Source organism: Balaenoptera acutorostrata, chromosome 8 (assembly GCF_949987535.1).
Source record: "Balaenoptera acutorostrata chromosome 8, mBalAcu1.1, whole genome shotgun sequence".
NCBI lineage: Eukaryota > Metazoa > Chordata > Mammalia > Artiodactyla > Balaenopteridae > Balaenoptera > Balaenoptera acutorostrata.
In genome coordinates this window covers 61966905-61983427 of record NC_080071.1, presented here as the reverse complement: position 1 = coordinate 61983427, position 16523 = coordinate 61966905, and the positions used below count along the sequence as shown (strand labels likewise).

The 16523-nt window shown below is 39.3% G+C and overlaps 1 protein-coding gene across 25 annotated transcripts in view; it reads right to left on the bottom strand.

Moving 5' to 3' along the window:
* ABI2 (abl interactor 2) overlaps window positions 1–16523 on the bottom strand; it is an 89397-nt gene that overhangs the window by 61413 nt on the left and 11461 nt on the right. The window contains exon 1 of one of the 25 annotated variants that reach the window (XM_057551008.1): window positions 6260–6499. The exons of the other annotated variants lie outside the window; for them this stretch is intronic. Within the exon in view, the coding sequence (XP_057406991.1) occupies window positions 6260–6265 (6 nt within the window). The 5' untranslated portion in view covers window positions 6266–6499. Of the gene's footprint in view, window positions 1–6259; window positions 6500–16523 lie in introns of those variants that run through there. 25 annotated transcript variants of the gene reach the window in all.

The following is a 16523-nucleotide window of genomic DNA, read 5'->3' as shown; positions in this document are numbered from 1 at the left end:
TCACTGACAGTTAATGGTGAAAAAGAAAAAAACATGAGACTGATTAAACAATACATTCATATACTACCTTTATGCAGTAATGAAAATAGTATTGTTATGTATTACTGATATGGAAAAATATCTACGAAATAACTAATTGAAAGAGAGCTGGTTACAAAGTACCTTAACACAATCATCCTAATTTTGTAAGTGCCTGTGTATAAATGTAAGCACAAGAAAAAGTCAGAAAAAGTAAGGCCCAAAATGTTAACATAAGTTTTCTCTGAATGTTAGGAATATAATTGGAGTCTTTTAATGATTTTTAATATGGTCTAATTTTTTTTTACCTTGGGCATAAATACTTGCGTTATCAGAAAGAGTAAAGCTATATTACTTTTTAAAACCATAATGCATGCATTAATACAAAAGAACAAACTTTAAGTGCTCTGTCCTAGTCAACTACTCACAAGGAATATTTGTAAGGAATAAGAGCACCAATTTTTTTAATCCTTCTAAAATGATTTTACATTTGCACACTTATTTAAACAATAATTTTGGGCTCAAGAGATTTTTCTTGTTATTTCTAAGTGCCAAATGAAGCTTTAAAGTGTTGAGGCTGCTGCACGTCTGCTGTATGGATAAGTCAACCCTCGTACATTCACTAAGGTTTTTTTTTTTTTTTATAATTCTTTATTTATTATTTTATTTATTTATTTATTTATTTTGGCCGTGTTGGGTCTTCGTTTCTGTGCTAGGGCTTTCTCTAGTTGCGGCAAGTGGGGGCCACTCTTCATCGCGGTGCGCGGGCCTCTATCGCGGCCTCTCTTGTTGCGGAGCACAGGCTCCAGACGCGCAGGCTCAGTAGTTGTGGCTCACGGGCATAGTTGCTCCGCGGCATGTGGGATCTTCCCGGTCCAGGGCTCGAACCCGTGTCCCCTGCACTGGCAGGCAGATTCTCAACCACTGCGCCACCAGGGAAGCCCCTCCACTAAGGTTTTATAAGAACCTAATTTTACAAGAGCTGATATTCTAAGTTTTAGAGTTTTGTGCTTGCTTCAGCAGCACATATTCTAAGTTTGAGATTGTTTTCCTATAAAGTTAAGTGCTGAATAAAAACCTGAATAAATGTAAACAGAACCTATTTCGATAAAACTGATATCAAAATTGCTACTTTAACCTAGAAGCCTTATAAATGACAATAGAGAAGCTGCAATATCTTATTTTACACGTAAGAAATAGAGAACAGCACTGTAATAGAGGTTATTTTGTAATTCTTAAACAACGTCTGATAAGTAAACACCTGTGACTATATTCTTATCTTTTGCTACAACCAAGTTTAATTATCACAGTTATAGTTCATGCATTAAAGGCACTATGACACCTCAACCCAGTTATCTAATATTCCTACTTAAATGGGATTAAGTTCCTGAAAACAAGAAGAAATTTAGATAAAGGAAAAAATTATCATAGGCTTATAGAGGAATATTATAATGTATGCTATGGTAAGTACAAATAGTCCTATGAGAAAAGATTCTTACATAGAATAAAGTGACCTATTGCCAAGATCCATCCTAGGCAATGATTAATCCTTCCTACTTTGTTATTTCTTCACTTTCCCTCATGATACTGACTTCTTATCTCTACACGGAGATGTTCCCAAAGACTCTGTCTTCAGACTACTCTTCTTGCTGTACTTGCAACCCTTCGAAAGAAATTTCATTCCTTCCTTAGCTATCACTTCCAAGCACAGACTTTTTAAGTCTATTTACATCTTAACCTCCATCTCTCCCAAACCCGTATTTCTGTTTACATGGCAACTCACCTTGTATAATGTGCCGTATCAGTATATCTATAACTCACCACCTTCCCCAAAACTACTTCCTCCTACTTTTGTTAATAACATTACTCCATCACCTCAGATATTTTCCAAGTCTCTGCATCCTACACCTAATCTGTTGCCATGATCCTTATATTCTATCTGTGCCAACACATCATTTCCTTGCTTTCAACTGCTACTGCCTACATTCTACTTCAGGCCCTCGTTATCTCTTGCCAGGACTACTATACCAGTTTCTAGGTCAGATTGTAGTATCTTACACATGGTCTTGCAGATTCATCTTTCTAAATCAGTTCTGAAGCCCCCAGAGCTTCATCTTACCTACTTAAATAAAAACTCCTTTACTTATCATTTACAGTCTTCCTTAATATGGCCTAGAACTTATCTTCCATTCAACCCTACTTGAACCTTAGATTACAGTTTAATTAGACTTAACGGTTCACAAGACAGACCTTGGTTTCTTACCTTTGTGCCTTTGCCTATTTTCTTCACCTGAACCCATCAACTTCACCAACAACCCATCCCCTACCTTATCATCCCTGATTGTGATACTGATCATTTCTTACTGAGAATTCCCACAGCATTTTGTTTTCAGATTTACAGCACATACTTTATAATATCAGGCTGGCCAAAAAGTTCGTTCGGGATTTTCGCAAGATGTTATGGAAAAATCCAAATGAACTTTTGGGCCAACCCAATATGTGCATGTTTCATTGACCCAAACTCCCACGCCCCCTAGTGGGAAGACCTTGAGGGTAAGTATTATGCCTTCACATCACATTACACACAGGCATTACATATTATCTGTTGAAGTGTATCTACCAAAATGTTCCAGAGAATCAAAGTTACTTCTATCACCCAATAGGCAGTGAGGGTGGGGAGGAAGAAGTGATATAAGAAAGATTTCTTTGACCTCCAGAAGCTTTGGCACCATCCATGGTACTCATGCCTTACTGTGTACCCCTAAAAAGAAAGTTAAACTTGTTTTTCAATTTGATGTTCTAGGATGGGTGCTGAGAAATATGAAGAATAAGAACCTTACACCCTCTAGAGCAGCTCAAGACTGTAGTATTATTACCACTAGGTTACTACCATTATTTATTTTTCCTTTTCACTTCTACTAATAGGATGACAGATTTGGTAGAGATTTAAGTATATAGATAATGGGGAGGGGGCAGGAAAAGAATGATAATATTTAAGAAGGACGTGTATGGACAAGCAGGAGAGAATTCTCCTCTACAGATCACACCCTTGAGATCTACTGTCTGTTTCTTTCTCTTCTCCAGCAGTAAATCTCTCACTCACTCTAGTCCAGCCTGTTACTCTACCTGGAAAATATGTAATTATTTTTGCTCTGGGTATAAACTATTACCACATTAGGTAAAGTACAGGTACTAAGTTCTCATTCAATCAGTTATCTTATCTAAAGTATTAAACAATTTCTTCTAGACCTGCCAGGATTAATTTCATTTCATCAGTTCATTTCAATAAACCCTTATTGACTGAATGTATATTACATGACAGACATTGTACTATGTACTAGAATATGAAAATCAAACACGTGCTCTGCACTCAAGAAGATTTTAGTCCAATACAGAGAAAGGCATATAAAACAGAAAATGTCAATGCAGAATGGTCAGGGATATGAATGCCATCCAACTAGGAACACTATCTTAGATGACCATCCAAGTGGAGTCTCACAGAATGGAGTTAATCCTGCCAAGCAGGAGTAAGAGAAGATATTCCAGGCAGAGCAAACAGCCTACACAAGGGCACAGAGGCATGAAAAAGATTCTTGAATCTAGAAAACATGTAAGTTTGGTATTATTAACATATCATCAGTTCACTACTGCCCCTACTTTAAGACTGAGACATGTGCTGAAATTTAAGATTAGTATAGTAACTAACCGTTTTCTTTCTCACAAAATTGTTAAGAAATTAAAATATCACATATAATTAACCTAGTAAGGTCATGGCAGAGTCATAGCACCTGACTCAATAATGGGGCTGAGGAGAGGGGAGTATTCTTAGATTACCTATTTACTGAGCTTTTAATTCTGCATTCCAAAAAATCTTGTTACTAAACCAAATTGAAAAGAAAGGCTCCATCACTAAATCTCACAGAAATTAAAGTAATAGCTTCTAAAATATATGCCAATCATTATATACAAATAGAAAAATTTTGCCAAAAGACCATACAAAATATTAGAAATATACTTATGTCTTCAGAATTGTTCAAATATTAATTGCTATGATGCCTAAAAGGGAATATATTCATTTGCTTCCAAACTCCTGGATGGAGAATGCAGTCTACAAAAAAAAGTATGGCATTCAAATTAGAATGAGTCATACAAGTCATAGTGAAAAATAGCAAAGCACAATTAGATAAACATGGACAGTTCACCAAGGAAAGAACACAACACAAACATGAACATGGGAAAACATTCAGCCACACAAATGACAGGGGGAAAAAAATGACAGAAACAAAGCACCATTTTTACCAAGTAATTAACAAGAAAAAAGTTTTAAAGAACATACCTGCATCGTTTTAAATTTGCTTTGTGGTTATCTTGCTTTGGTAGACGAAGAAAGAGAAGCACATGCTAAGAATGCCAAATACTCTTACGAAAGGAAAAATAATACTGAACGTTCCAGGAGACTGCAGAAATCAAGAGAAAGGACTATTTTAAGAGGACGACATGGTCATGCTACTAAGAAGAAAGATGAGGTCAGAAAAGCATCCAGTAAACAGCTGTGGCAATATGGAATTGCTTGATGAATTTTTATAAGCAACTTTTTTTTTTTTTTTTTTTAAGATTTCTTTATTGACTGATTGATTGCTATGTTGGGTCTTCGTTTTTGTGCTATGGCTTTCTCCAGTTGTGGCAAGTGGGGGCCACTCTTCATCGCGGTGCGCGGGCCTCTCACTATTGTGGACTCTCTTGTTGCGGAGCACAGGCTCCAGACGCGCAGGCTCAGTAGTTGTGGCTCACGGGCCTAGTTGCTCCGCGGCATGTGGGATCCTCCCAGACCAGGGCTCGAACCCGCGTTTCCTGCATTAGCAGGCAGATTCTCAACCACTGCGCCACCAGGGAAGCCCTGCTTGATGAATTTTTAAAAAGCATTTTTAGCTGAGTAGTAGTGTAGAAATCAGATCAGCATGAATTTTAAGAATTGAGATGGATGTTGGGAAAGCAGCCCTAAGGTCCACAGAGCCGTGGTTCATTAGAGATGCCACTTAGATGTACAACAGGAATTACCAAGGGGAAAGCTGGATGTAGGAGTCCGAAGCTCAGGAGAGAGGTCAGAGTGGGAAATAAACACTTGTCATTGGTGTATAGATAGTACTTACAGCATGAACCTAGAAGAGGACACCTGAGGAGTATAAATGCAAATCTGAGAATTCACCCCTGGGGCATGCCAACATTTCGAGGAAGGACTCTCCTAAAGAGAAGCCAGCAAAGGGAGAACAAAGTAGCAGCCAGTGAGATAGAAGGAAAGCCTGGGGAATGTGTAATCATGGACTTAAGAGAGGAAGATATTCAGGGGAATGTTTTCCTTCAGCTGAGTTGAAAGCTGCTGAGCAAAAAAAACAAGATGAGAACAAAGACATGGATCCAACATGGTGCTCATCAATGACCTTGACAAAGTGACACCTCAGGGGACAGACCATCAGGTGGAGAAAGAACTAAGTTTGAGTACCTCAAACCAGAGGACAGATCAACATGGACTCCTGTCCTCAGAGGAATATGGATGATCTTCCCCCAAGGGGATCATTTGTGCTTGCCTTGGAAAGATGAGTCTTATCTGGATGCATAGATGTCTAGGGTGAGACAGGACGTACACAGTTTGCCCAGCCAAGGAACCACGGAATCAGGTCTCCTGGGAGGAGCAAAAACCAGGTGAAGCAGAGAGCACATGGCAGGGAGTTGTGGGTAATACAGCTTGAGCTTCAGTAGAATCTGGTCATGGGTATCTGGAGCTAGCTGGAGGCCCTGAATTCCTGCTCTGGCAGGAGGACCTGCCCTTGAGGAACATGGTGATGGGAATGGGAGAGCCCAGGGAAGAAGAGGAGCTGAATGTGTATATGTTGTGGGGCAGGGTCCGTGGAAGGGGGCCAGAGGAAAAAGAGGTGCCTGAGGAGCACCAGTCTGCCAATATCCTCTTCCTTCAAGTGCCAATGCCGGCTCTCACCACCCGAGGACATCCTTCTGGAGCCTTTCCAAGGGCATAGTTTAGAGGCCCATCCTCCCCACTCCCATAAGCCCCATGCTGACTCTGGCACAAAAAAATGCTGCCCCTAGGGCAAACTGTTTCTAATTCTCACCTGAACAGGTCCTGTTGGTATTTACAACTGCTTCATGATTTCTCTTTCATTCTGAAATCCTACAACACCCGACTTGTATTGAGGGTCTCCTGTATACCAGATGACTAAGCACATACCAGCATGAGTACTGAGTGGAGGAGGTGGTGGGTGGCAGGCCTCTCCTGGGTGGAGAGGGTGGCCTTGTGGGTTTCAGTCTGATGCTCCCACAGGTGTCGGTAGTTGAGTCACCTCCCTCGCTCTTTATCCCACGTTCTCTGGGAATTCACCTTGTGAAACTGTCCTCTCTTCACTATACACTTGGGCCCAGCATGTCCATCCTGGGTGTTTTACGTTCCATTACCTTTTCCTTGTTTGGGAGCTTTCATTCTACAGATTAAAAATATTTTTTTGAAATTAAAAAGAAAAAAGAATTGAAGAAAGCACATATAGACAACTCTTTGTAAAATGTTTGGCCATACAGCAAATTAAAGAAATGGAACCAGCTAGAAGAGAATATAGTGTTAAAGAAAGGTTTATTTTAAGGTGGGAAATACCAGAGCAGTTTTACATGCTGACATAAACAATCTAATGAGACAGGAAAGGTGGAAGAGGCAAAAGGGTTTAAGGAAAGGAACAAAATATTTGAGAAGGGGAGAGCTCAAATGGAGTGACTAGTCTTTGGAGGAGGACAGTTCTTTTAGAAACTGCCGTCTTTGGAAAAAAGAAAAAGGAAAGGGAACATATGTATATGTATAACTGATTCACTTTGTTATAAAGCAGAAACTAACACACCATTATAAAGCAATTATACTCCAATAAAGATGTTAAAAAAAAAAAAGAAAAAGGAGAAAGTTGCTGCAGTTAAAAGGTTTATAGATTTTAATCTGGGAAGATGAAGATTTAGTCTAGTAGCTTTAACCGCTGAAGTATGAGGCAGGGCAATATATAAAAATGAAGAGGGCAGAGAGATTTGTGTATATAAAAAGAGACAGATGGAAAAAAAAAAAGAGAGACATGAAGATAAGACATATTTATCTCAGGGCTTCCCTGGTGGCGCAGTGGTTAAGAATCCGCCTACCAATGCAGGGGACACGGGTTCGAGCCCTGGTCCGGGAAGATCCCACATGCCGCGGAGCAACTAAGCCCGTGCGCTACAACTACCGAGCCTGCACTCTAGAGCCCGCGTGCCACAACTACTGAAGCCCGCGCACCTAGAGCCCGTGCTCCACAACAAGAGAAGCCACCGCAGTGAGAAGCCCGCGCACCGCAACTAAGAGTAGCCCCTGCTCACCGCAACAAAGACCCAACGCAGCAAGAGAGAAAGAAAAGTCAGGCAACAATTTTCATGCCTACTCCCATATCATGCCCAGTTCACACTAGAGTCAGGATCTACTCAGATCTCTCTCCCTGTGCACAGCTCAAGCATTTCTACAGATAAGCAAACCTCAAACTGGGGATGAAACCTCAATCCTCCTTTTTAGTAGACAACCCTTATTTCTATGACTGATTTTCATAAACCTCTCCTGATGTATGTGGATATGAGGGAGAAGCACAGTACTTCCACCACCCTCTTATAAGAAATCCTTATTCGTTTACATACACATATGTAAATGAATGGATATATATACCTATGTATATGTATATTTATGGATATACAGAGAATAAGGGGATGAAAAGCAGTCTCATCTCTCAGCAGGTCCTATACGAGTAACATAACAGCCTTTATTAAAATACAGAGGTAATTGTTAAATATTGTCCTCAACTTTGGAGCCTGAACTATAACACCAAGACAACAAAATAAAGTCTCATTTAATATCCTCTTACACAAATAATTAGAAACCATATAAATGTCCAACAACACAGAAAGAGTTACATAAATTTGGCACAACTGTATCATAAGATATTTAGTATTAAAAACTGTTTATGGGACTTCTCTGGTGGCACAGTGGTTAAGAATCCACATGCCAATGCAGGGGACACGGGTTTGATCCCTCGTCCGGGAAGATCCCACATGCTGCAGAGCAACTAAGCCCGTGCACCACAACTACTGAGCCTGCGCACCGCAACTACTGAAGCCCACCCACCCGAGAGCCTGCACGCCCCAACTACTGAGCCCACGCACCTCAACTACTGAAGCCTATGCACTCTAGGGCCCGCGTGCCGCAACTCCTGAGCCCATGTGCTGCGACTACTGAAGCCCACACGCCTAGAGCCCATGCTCCACAACAACAGAAGTCACTGCAATGAGAAGCCCGCGCACTGCAACCAAGAGTAGCCCCCGCTCGCCGCAACTAGAGAAAGCCTGCGCACAGCAACAAAGACCCAATGCAGCCAAAAAAACAAAAACAAAAACACAACAGGCTCTGCCTTTCTGTTTGCTTTAGAGTTTTCATTCTGTTTTCCTTTATAGTCATCTTCTACACTGTCTCCTGGCCAAAACAAACAAACAAACAAAAAATAACTCAGTGCAGGAAAGCAGTATTAAAGATAGCATTATCTCTTTCTTGTTCAGCATCTATTACTGTTTTTCTGGTTAAAGAATTCCTCATTCATGTGGCAAATTCAGTTCGTGGCAGTTGACTCCCATTCTCCCTCCACCTTACCCATGCCACAGGTATGGACACAAGACCCAAGCTTACCTGAAGTACACCAATCCTTTGGACACTGTCTGATTTAGAGGACATTGATTCAAGTTAAGCCAGTAAGAGTCTTCTCTGGAACTTTTCTAACAGATTGGAAAATATTATTTAGCAAAGGTTGCTGTGGTGGCCACAGAGACACATGTTCTGACCTCCCTTCAAGAGACCATGCTTTAGGGAGCCCAGGTGACTGACAGCCACCAGCTGCACCTTTAGAGACGGTGCTCATGCTGAGCCACACTTCTCCTAAGAAATGTATTATTCGTGAATAGCAAAGTATAGATCATACTTGAAAGTAATTACCCTGATTTTGGTCCTTACTGGTTTCATAAATGATATCAGCAACAAGAGGCAAAAGAGACTAACAAGGATCCTATTTAATCCCTGTGTTGGTTCAACATTTTCAACTCAGAAGTATCCTGATCTTGGAGTCATGCCCTTAAATACTGGCCCAGTCTCTGGTTTGCCAAGCAAACTTCCCTTTCTGCATGGTGGGCTCATCATCTGTTGTTTCTTACCTAGCCCATATAATGAACCCAATTCTACTGATCCCCAGGCAACTTGTTATTCTGAATCAGCTCATCCCTAGTATCTAAATTCTCCTTTATACTCCTCTTTGTGAACTGCTACTTTGGCCTGTTCATACCTCTCTGTGCTTACCATCTCTGTCCTCCATCACCTACAGTGTTCTAATTCTTCTCCCCTCACATTTACAGCTCCTCAACTGTCCTAACCTAAAAACAACTAAATTTGTTTCCCCTCATCATATCCCACTTCCCCTTTCCAGCTTCTCAAAACTCTAAGTGAAAAAATCCTCTCCACCCAAAACTGCACCTTGTGTTTAAAGCATTCTTTATCTTCTTACAAATCAGAACCTTTGTCATTCATGACTTTACATGGCAATACAAATCATTTTTAAATCATTTAAAAGTTTTCTTAAAATCCTAACACAAGATATAGCAACTGAATAGAAAACTTACAAGTGCCTTAAGTGTAAAATCGCTTCAATTTCTAAATACCTAAATCTATATGTACCAGTACATGTACTGTATATGTATAGAGAGTGTCAGTATATATAAATATACTACATATTCTATATTAAGAATATAAGCTATATATTGTTCTAACTATACAGATGAAAAAAGTTAATTCAGATCAAGCAAGGTATGAATTTGGGGTCTTTGTGTAGATTCTACAAATGAGAGAAACTATAGGTGGAATTCTCTAAAATTTTTCAGTGGGTAGAGGTTTAAAAGACTCAAAGTATCAATAGGAAGATGCCTAACCATGCCCACCCTATCCCCACACACACCACTCCTCCACACACACAGAGCCAGAAAAAAGAACAGGCAAGAACTTAGATCAGAAACAAAGCTCCCTATGATTTGTAAGTTATCATGTAGCAATTATAAATGATGTAAGCCTGCTATTAAGAACCTTCCCAAGAGGGTTTTCTATCTCGAAATGTGATCTGGAGACATTTTTACTGATAAAATTAAGATGTCATTCATAGGAAGTCAAGTGAAAATGTAAATCAGTGAAAATTCATCTATCTGCTTGGGAATTAGAAGATAAGTTCATATGGGATTGAGGGAACTATAAAGACATATGTAAAAGACTGAAAAATTGTATTTAACGTGTCATAGCGGATAGCATTTTTATCTGAGGAACATTCCTTCCATCTTGATTAAAAAGAGAAAAGAAACTTCTCTCCACCTCATACCCAGGGTGTGACCTACACTAGGCCAATTCTAATACTTTTGCCCATTCTAGGCCACAGTGATTTTCTTCCAGAGAAATACAGATACATCTCTGGATTTTTTCCAACTGATTCTAGAAGAGAGAACTTTCCTTTCCTCTTATCGCAGATGTATGAGGTCTGAAACATATGTAAGGCTATCTCACAGTGCATGGAGTATGCCTATCTGAAAGGACAAAGCCAACATGCAGAAAGAAACAGAAATGAGAGAGTTTGAGTCCTTGATGCCAGCCATTCCTGCTTTTTCACATGGCTTAGTTAGTAACTAATACATTCACATTTTTGTTATTTGTGATTGGGCAGGAGGAGGTGCTGACTGAAGAGGAACTGACCACCACACTCAATGTACGGTGCACGCCTGCTGAGGAGTTCAGAGAGTTTAAAGACCAGGATGGATGGGGAGATGATAAAAGGGAAGAGGACAGCCTGACAATCACAAGTGTCAGTAAACTCAAAACATCATGGAGACAGCTTCTTGGGGACAGTGTTTTGTTCACCCTGCAAACCTATGCCACAGACTTAAAAACTGAGCAAGATTTATTCAGTAATAAGGAAGTCTACGCCAAACTCAGCTGGAAGGAACAGAATGCTTCACGGGTTTCTTATGATCAGAAGATGACCTTACACCAATTGTTGGAACTGACAAGTTAGCAAGGTTCCCTGTTGCCTGAAGGAGCATCATTATGGAAAAGAACATTATTCTAAGCTGATATTCACTGATGCTTGAAAAGGAAAATCTGGACCTTTTGCTTTGCTTTTCGTATTAAACAGCAAGAGAAAAACTTAAAAAAAGTTTTTTCAAATTGAGCTTCTGTCACTTGAAGCCAACGAATCCTAAAACACTTAAAAGTGTTACTTTTAATAGCTTAATATATACTGGCTTCAGTTCTCAGTAACACGGCATCTTTAAAACAGTTATGTCATCTACCTAGACAACCTATGTATATGCTAATTGGAAACAACTGAGGCAGATAAACTTGATATTCACCTCCACCCCTAAAGTATCAGTGGAGAGAAAAACAAGGTTACTTTAGAAATAAGACAAAAGATCACAGACTAATCTTTTCGATATTCAAAAAATAAAGTTATTTGCTGAGATTGCGGTTGGCTATTTCAGGAAAACCTATCACTAAAGCCAAAGTGAGGTTTCTAGAAAATGATGAGGATAATAGAAAAGATAGGGCATTTGGGTCCTTAGTCTAGCTCTGCTACTATCTTACCAGGTCATAAATAACTCACTTATACTCTCAAGAAATCAGTTACTACTTGTTACATTGGAAAGTCTAGACTATTACATCATTTTCAGCAATAAAATACCATGATTCTTTTCTGGAATTTGGAAGTAGGTCATTTTAGATTCAACTATACATGCTTATCTAAAAAGTGACAGATCCCAAGTTTTATAATAGTATCTATTTTAGATTAGGAAAAAAATAAGTCTGGTAAATCTGACATCAAATTTGTTTCTTAAAACAGACAAAAGTTTTAAAAACACTTTCCTTATTACTTAAAGATGCTCTCTTTTACTCAGTTGCCTTTCTAAACACATTTCAAGTATGGGAGAAAATATTTGCAAATACATGACTGATAAGGAGTTAATATCCAAAATATATGAACAGCTCATACAACTCAGTATTGAAAAAACCCAATTAAAAATGGGCGGGAGACCTGAATAGACATTTTTCCAAAGAAGACATACAAATGGTCAACAGACACATGAAAAGATGCTCAACATCACTAATCATTCACAGATATGCAAATCAAAACCACAATGAGATATCACCTCACACCTGTCAGAAAGAAAAAAAAAAAACCCACAAATAACAAATGTTGGCAAGGATGTGGAGAAAAGGGAATCCTTGTACACTATTAGGAGGAATGTAAATTGGTGCAGCCACTGTGAAAAACAGTAAAGAGACATTTTAAAAGAATATAAAACCACAAAAAAGGGAAAACAATTTTAGAAACTCAACCCAAGAGGTCCAAATCTGACTAATAAAAACACAAAAAGAGAAAACACAGCAGAAACATCATACAATTTTTCAGAGTTAAAGAATATAAGACTCCACTAAATGTACTCATCAAATGCTTAGTACAACTGATGGAAAAAGACCAATAGCAAAAAACATCATCATGAGGAATAAATGATTCTACAAGCCTCCAGACAGGGAGAGAAAAAAATATATATATACAAAAAAAAAAAATCAGGAAGCAAAATGGCACCTGACTTCTCAAAAGCAACACCAAAAGCTAACAGAAAATGTAGAAAATAGAATGTTTTTACAATCTGAGAGAAAATTATTTCCAACCTATAATTCTTTACCAATCAAACCAGCAATCTAGTGAAAGTTGAATAAGATTTTCAGCACACTTTTTTTTTTTAACTTTCCATGTACCCTTTCTCAGGAAGCACTGGAGGATGTACATCCTCAAAACAGAAAGGCAAGAAAGGAGGAAGCATGGAATGCAGAAAATAGAATCTACATCAAAGAGGCAAAGGAAAATCAAAGACCAATGGCAAAGAAAATTTCTGAGATGAGAGCTGGGTTAATAATTCATACAATTCATATTGGAGAAGAACGGCCAAGGGCTCCAAGATATATGCTTCCTGGGGGAGGAAATAAAACTGATATTGGGAGACAGTTCTCCACAGTTCTTCTGCATTTTGTACATTGCGGTGAGCAGAGGCACTGATGGCCTTTGTTCAACTATCTTTTCAAATATGTTTGTACAGAAAACAGTCTTAGAAGATAAAGAGTATCTCCCTCTGGAGCAAAGGGCAGGTATTTTTACTGACCTACATAAAAGATTCAGGTTCCCTAAATTCAAGGTTCCTCCCAATAATGCAACCCACTGCATGTGCAGATATCACCTGGCCTTCCTCACGTCACACTGAGATCAGGGGTTTTAGGAATAAGCGGAGTGCAAGAAAATGCTGATACTCTGGCTAATGTTACTGCTGTGAGTAATAAAGTCTTATGTCTCTGACACAGGAGTCTCATGTCTTCTGACACAGCAGCCATAAAACTGTGGCTAGCTAGCCTGTTAGGTCAAAAATAGCATTAAATTTCAGACCCTTCACAGTTTTTGACAACTGATAGATCACTAATATGCTTTAATATATTGAGATAAGATTTATACATCCAGGGGAAAGTTTAGAGATGAAACAGAGATAGATACATAAGTAATTAAGCCTTCAAAGAAGTGAGGTAATTATTAGCCCCGAGGAAAAGAAAAAATTTGCTTAGGAGAGGAAATAAAATCACCAGTCCACTGTATGATTCAGCTGTGAATATTTACACAGATATAATGGACACAATAAATCCAACTGCTAGAAGTTATGTTGACAAGATGGGAAAAAGTATAGGAAAGTGAAGTCACCATTTCTCATAGCAGAATTATCTAAAACTTTAAAAATAGCAACATGAACATGGACACGTGGAGGTAAAAATCAGAAGAAACATAAAAGTTGAAAGAGTCTCCAGACTGAGGGAAATCAGAAGTAAAGGGGGCTCTTTCTTTTTTTGGGGGGGGGGGGGGTGGAGGGTGTAGACATTGAATAGAATTACAATGTTGGAAATAATCAAATCTGTGTAATTCAATGTGGCAGTCACTAGGCACATGTGCCTATCGAGCACTTGAAAGGTAGGTAGTAGAAATGTAAAATTTAAATTGAATTTCAATTAATTTAAATTTCAGTAACATATAAGATCAATATACAAAATCAATTGTATATATAGTAATAAACAATGCAAAAATGAAATTAAGAAATCAACTCCATTTACAATAGGATCAAAAAGAATAAAATACTTAGAAATCATTTTAAAAATAGAAGTATAAGACAGACACTGAAAACTACAAAACGTTATTAAAATAAATTAAAGAAGAACTAATTAAGTGGAAAGCCATCCCATGTTCATTGATCAGAAGACTTAATGTAATTAAGATGGCTCCCCAAGTTTATCTACAGATTCAATACAATCCCAGTTCAAATCCCAGCAGCCTTTTTGGCAGAAATTAACAAGACATCCAAAAATTCATATGGAAATTCAAGGGATGCAGAGTAGCTGAAATAATCCTGAAAAAGAACAAAGTTGGGGGACTTCCCTCGTGGCCCAGTGGTTAAGAATCCGCCTTCCACAGGCCAGCCACCCATGGTTGTGCACAAACTGTGGTGTCTGCTCTGGCAGCTCCAGCGAGAAGCTGCAGGGCCACGTTGTCCACGCACTGTGGAAGGGAGGGGGCTGCCGACCTAAGCTCCTCTGCAGAGAAATGGGACCATGATCCCCACCCCCTGTCTGAGCCCCACTCCCCTAGGCCTCTCTAAGCCTCAGTCTCCAAGTCTGACAAAACATTTGCAATATATATCACAGACAAAGGGTTAATATACCTAATATAGAGTTCCCAAAAATAAAGAAGAAAATCAACTACCCTATATTTAAAAATGGACAAGAGATCACATCAAATAAGTACACTAGCCCTGAAAACATGCTCAACCTTGCTCTAATAAGAGAAATGGAAATTAAAACTACACAGAGGGCACTCTCTTTGCTACCTTCTCTATCCCTTTGTCATTCCTATGCCTGGAATGCAGATGTGATGGCTGGAGCTGAGGCAGCCATCTTGAACCGTGAGACATTGGACATGGAGGCCACCAGGGAAAACAAGGCTGAATTCCAGAGGACTTTGTGGAGCAGTCACCATGCCTGCCCTGGACCATCTACCTCTGGATTTTTACAAGACAGAAAATACACTTCCATTTTGTTTGGGGAAAAATATACATGGAGATAGAAATATGACCCTTCATTCTTGGTGAGGCCGTGAATAAACAGGCACTCTTATTCACCGCTGGTGGGAATGTAGAATAGTATAATGGCATGGTGGAAGTATGTAGCAAATCTGCATGTTCATTTGCCCTTTGAACCAGCAACCTTACTTCCAGGAATCTTGTCCAAAGAGATGTGTGGGAAATGCATGATAATAACAGACTGGAAATGACCTAGAGGGGATGATGGGATGAACTATCCATACATCCACCCAATGGAATACACCACTGTAAAAAGAAATGAGTAATGGGACTTCCCTGGTGGTCCAGTGATTGGGAATCCATCTTGCAATGCTGGTTCAATCCGTGGTCAGGGAACTGGGATCCCACATGCCGCAGGGCTACTGAGCCTACACGCCACAACTAGAGAGCTCTCATGCTGCAACTGGTGAGCGTGTGCGCCGCAACTAGAGACAGACCCACGCACTGCAACGAGGAGCCCACACGCCCCAACGAAAAGATCCCCCATGCCGCAACTAAGATCTGATGCAGCCAAAAAAATAAATAAATAAATATATTTTTAAAAAGCAAAAAAAACAAAAAAACAAAAGAATCCGCCTTCCAATGCAGGGAACACAGGTCCGATCCCTGGTGGAGGAACTAAGCCTGCGCGCCGCGACTACTGAACCCGCGCACCACAACTAGAGAGCCCATGCGCCACAACTAGAAAGAAGCCCGCGTGCTGCTACAAAGAGCCTGCATGCCACAACTAAGACCCGACACAGCCAAAAATAAATAAATAAAATTTTTTTTTTTTTTAAAAAGGACAAAGTTGGAGGACACATACATCAAAATTTCAAAACTACAAAAGTACAATAATCAAGACTGTGGTACTGGGGTAAGGATATACATGGATAAATGGATTAGAATTGAGAGTCCAGAAACAAAACAATACCTTTATGGGAAATTAATTTTCAAGAAAGGTGCCAAGATAATTCAATGGCGAAAGAAAAATCTTTTCAACAATCAATGCTGAGATGAATACATATGCACATGCAAAGGAATAAATATGGACCCCCTACCTCACAACATATCAAAAATTAACTCAAAACAGATCAAAGATCAAAATGTAAGAGTTAAAACTATGACTCCTAGGAGCAAGCACAGGAGTAAATCTTTGTGACCCTGGATTAAGTGATAGTTTCTTAGATATAATACCAAAAGCACAGAGAAAAAGA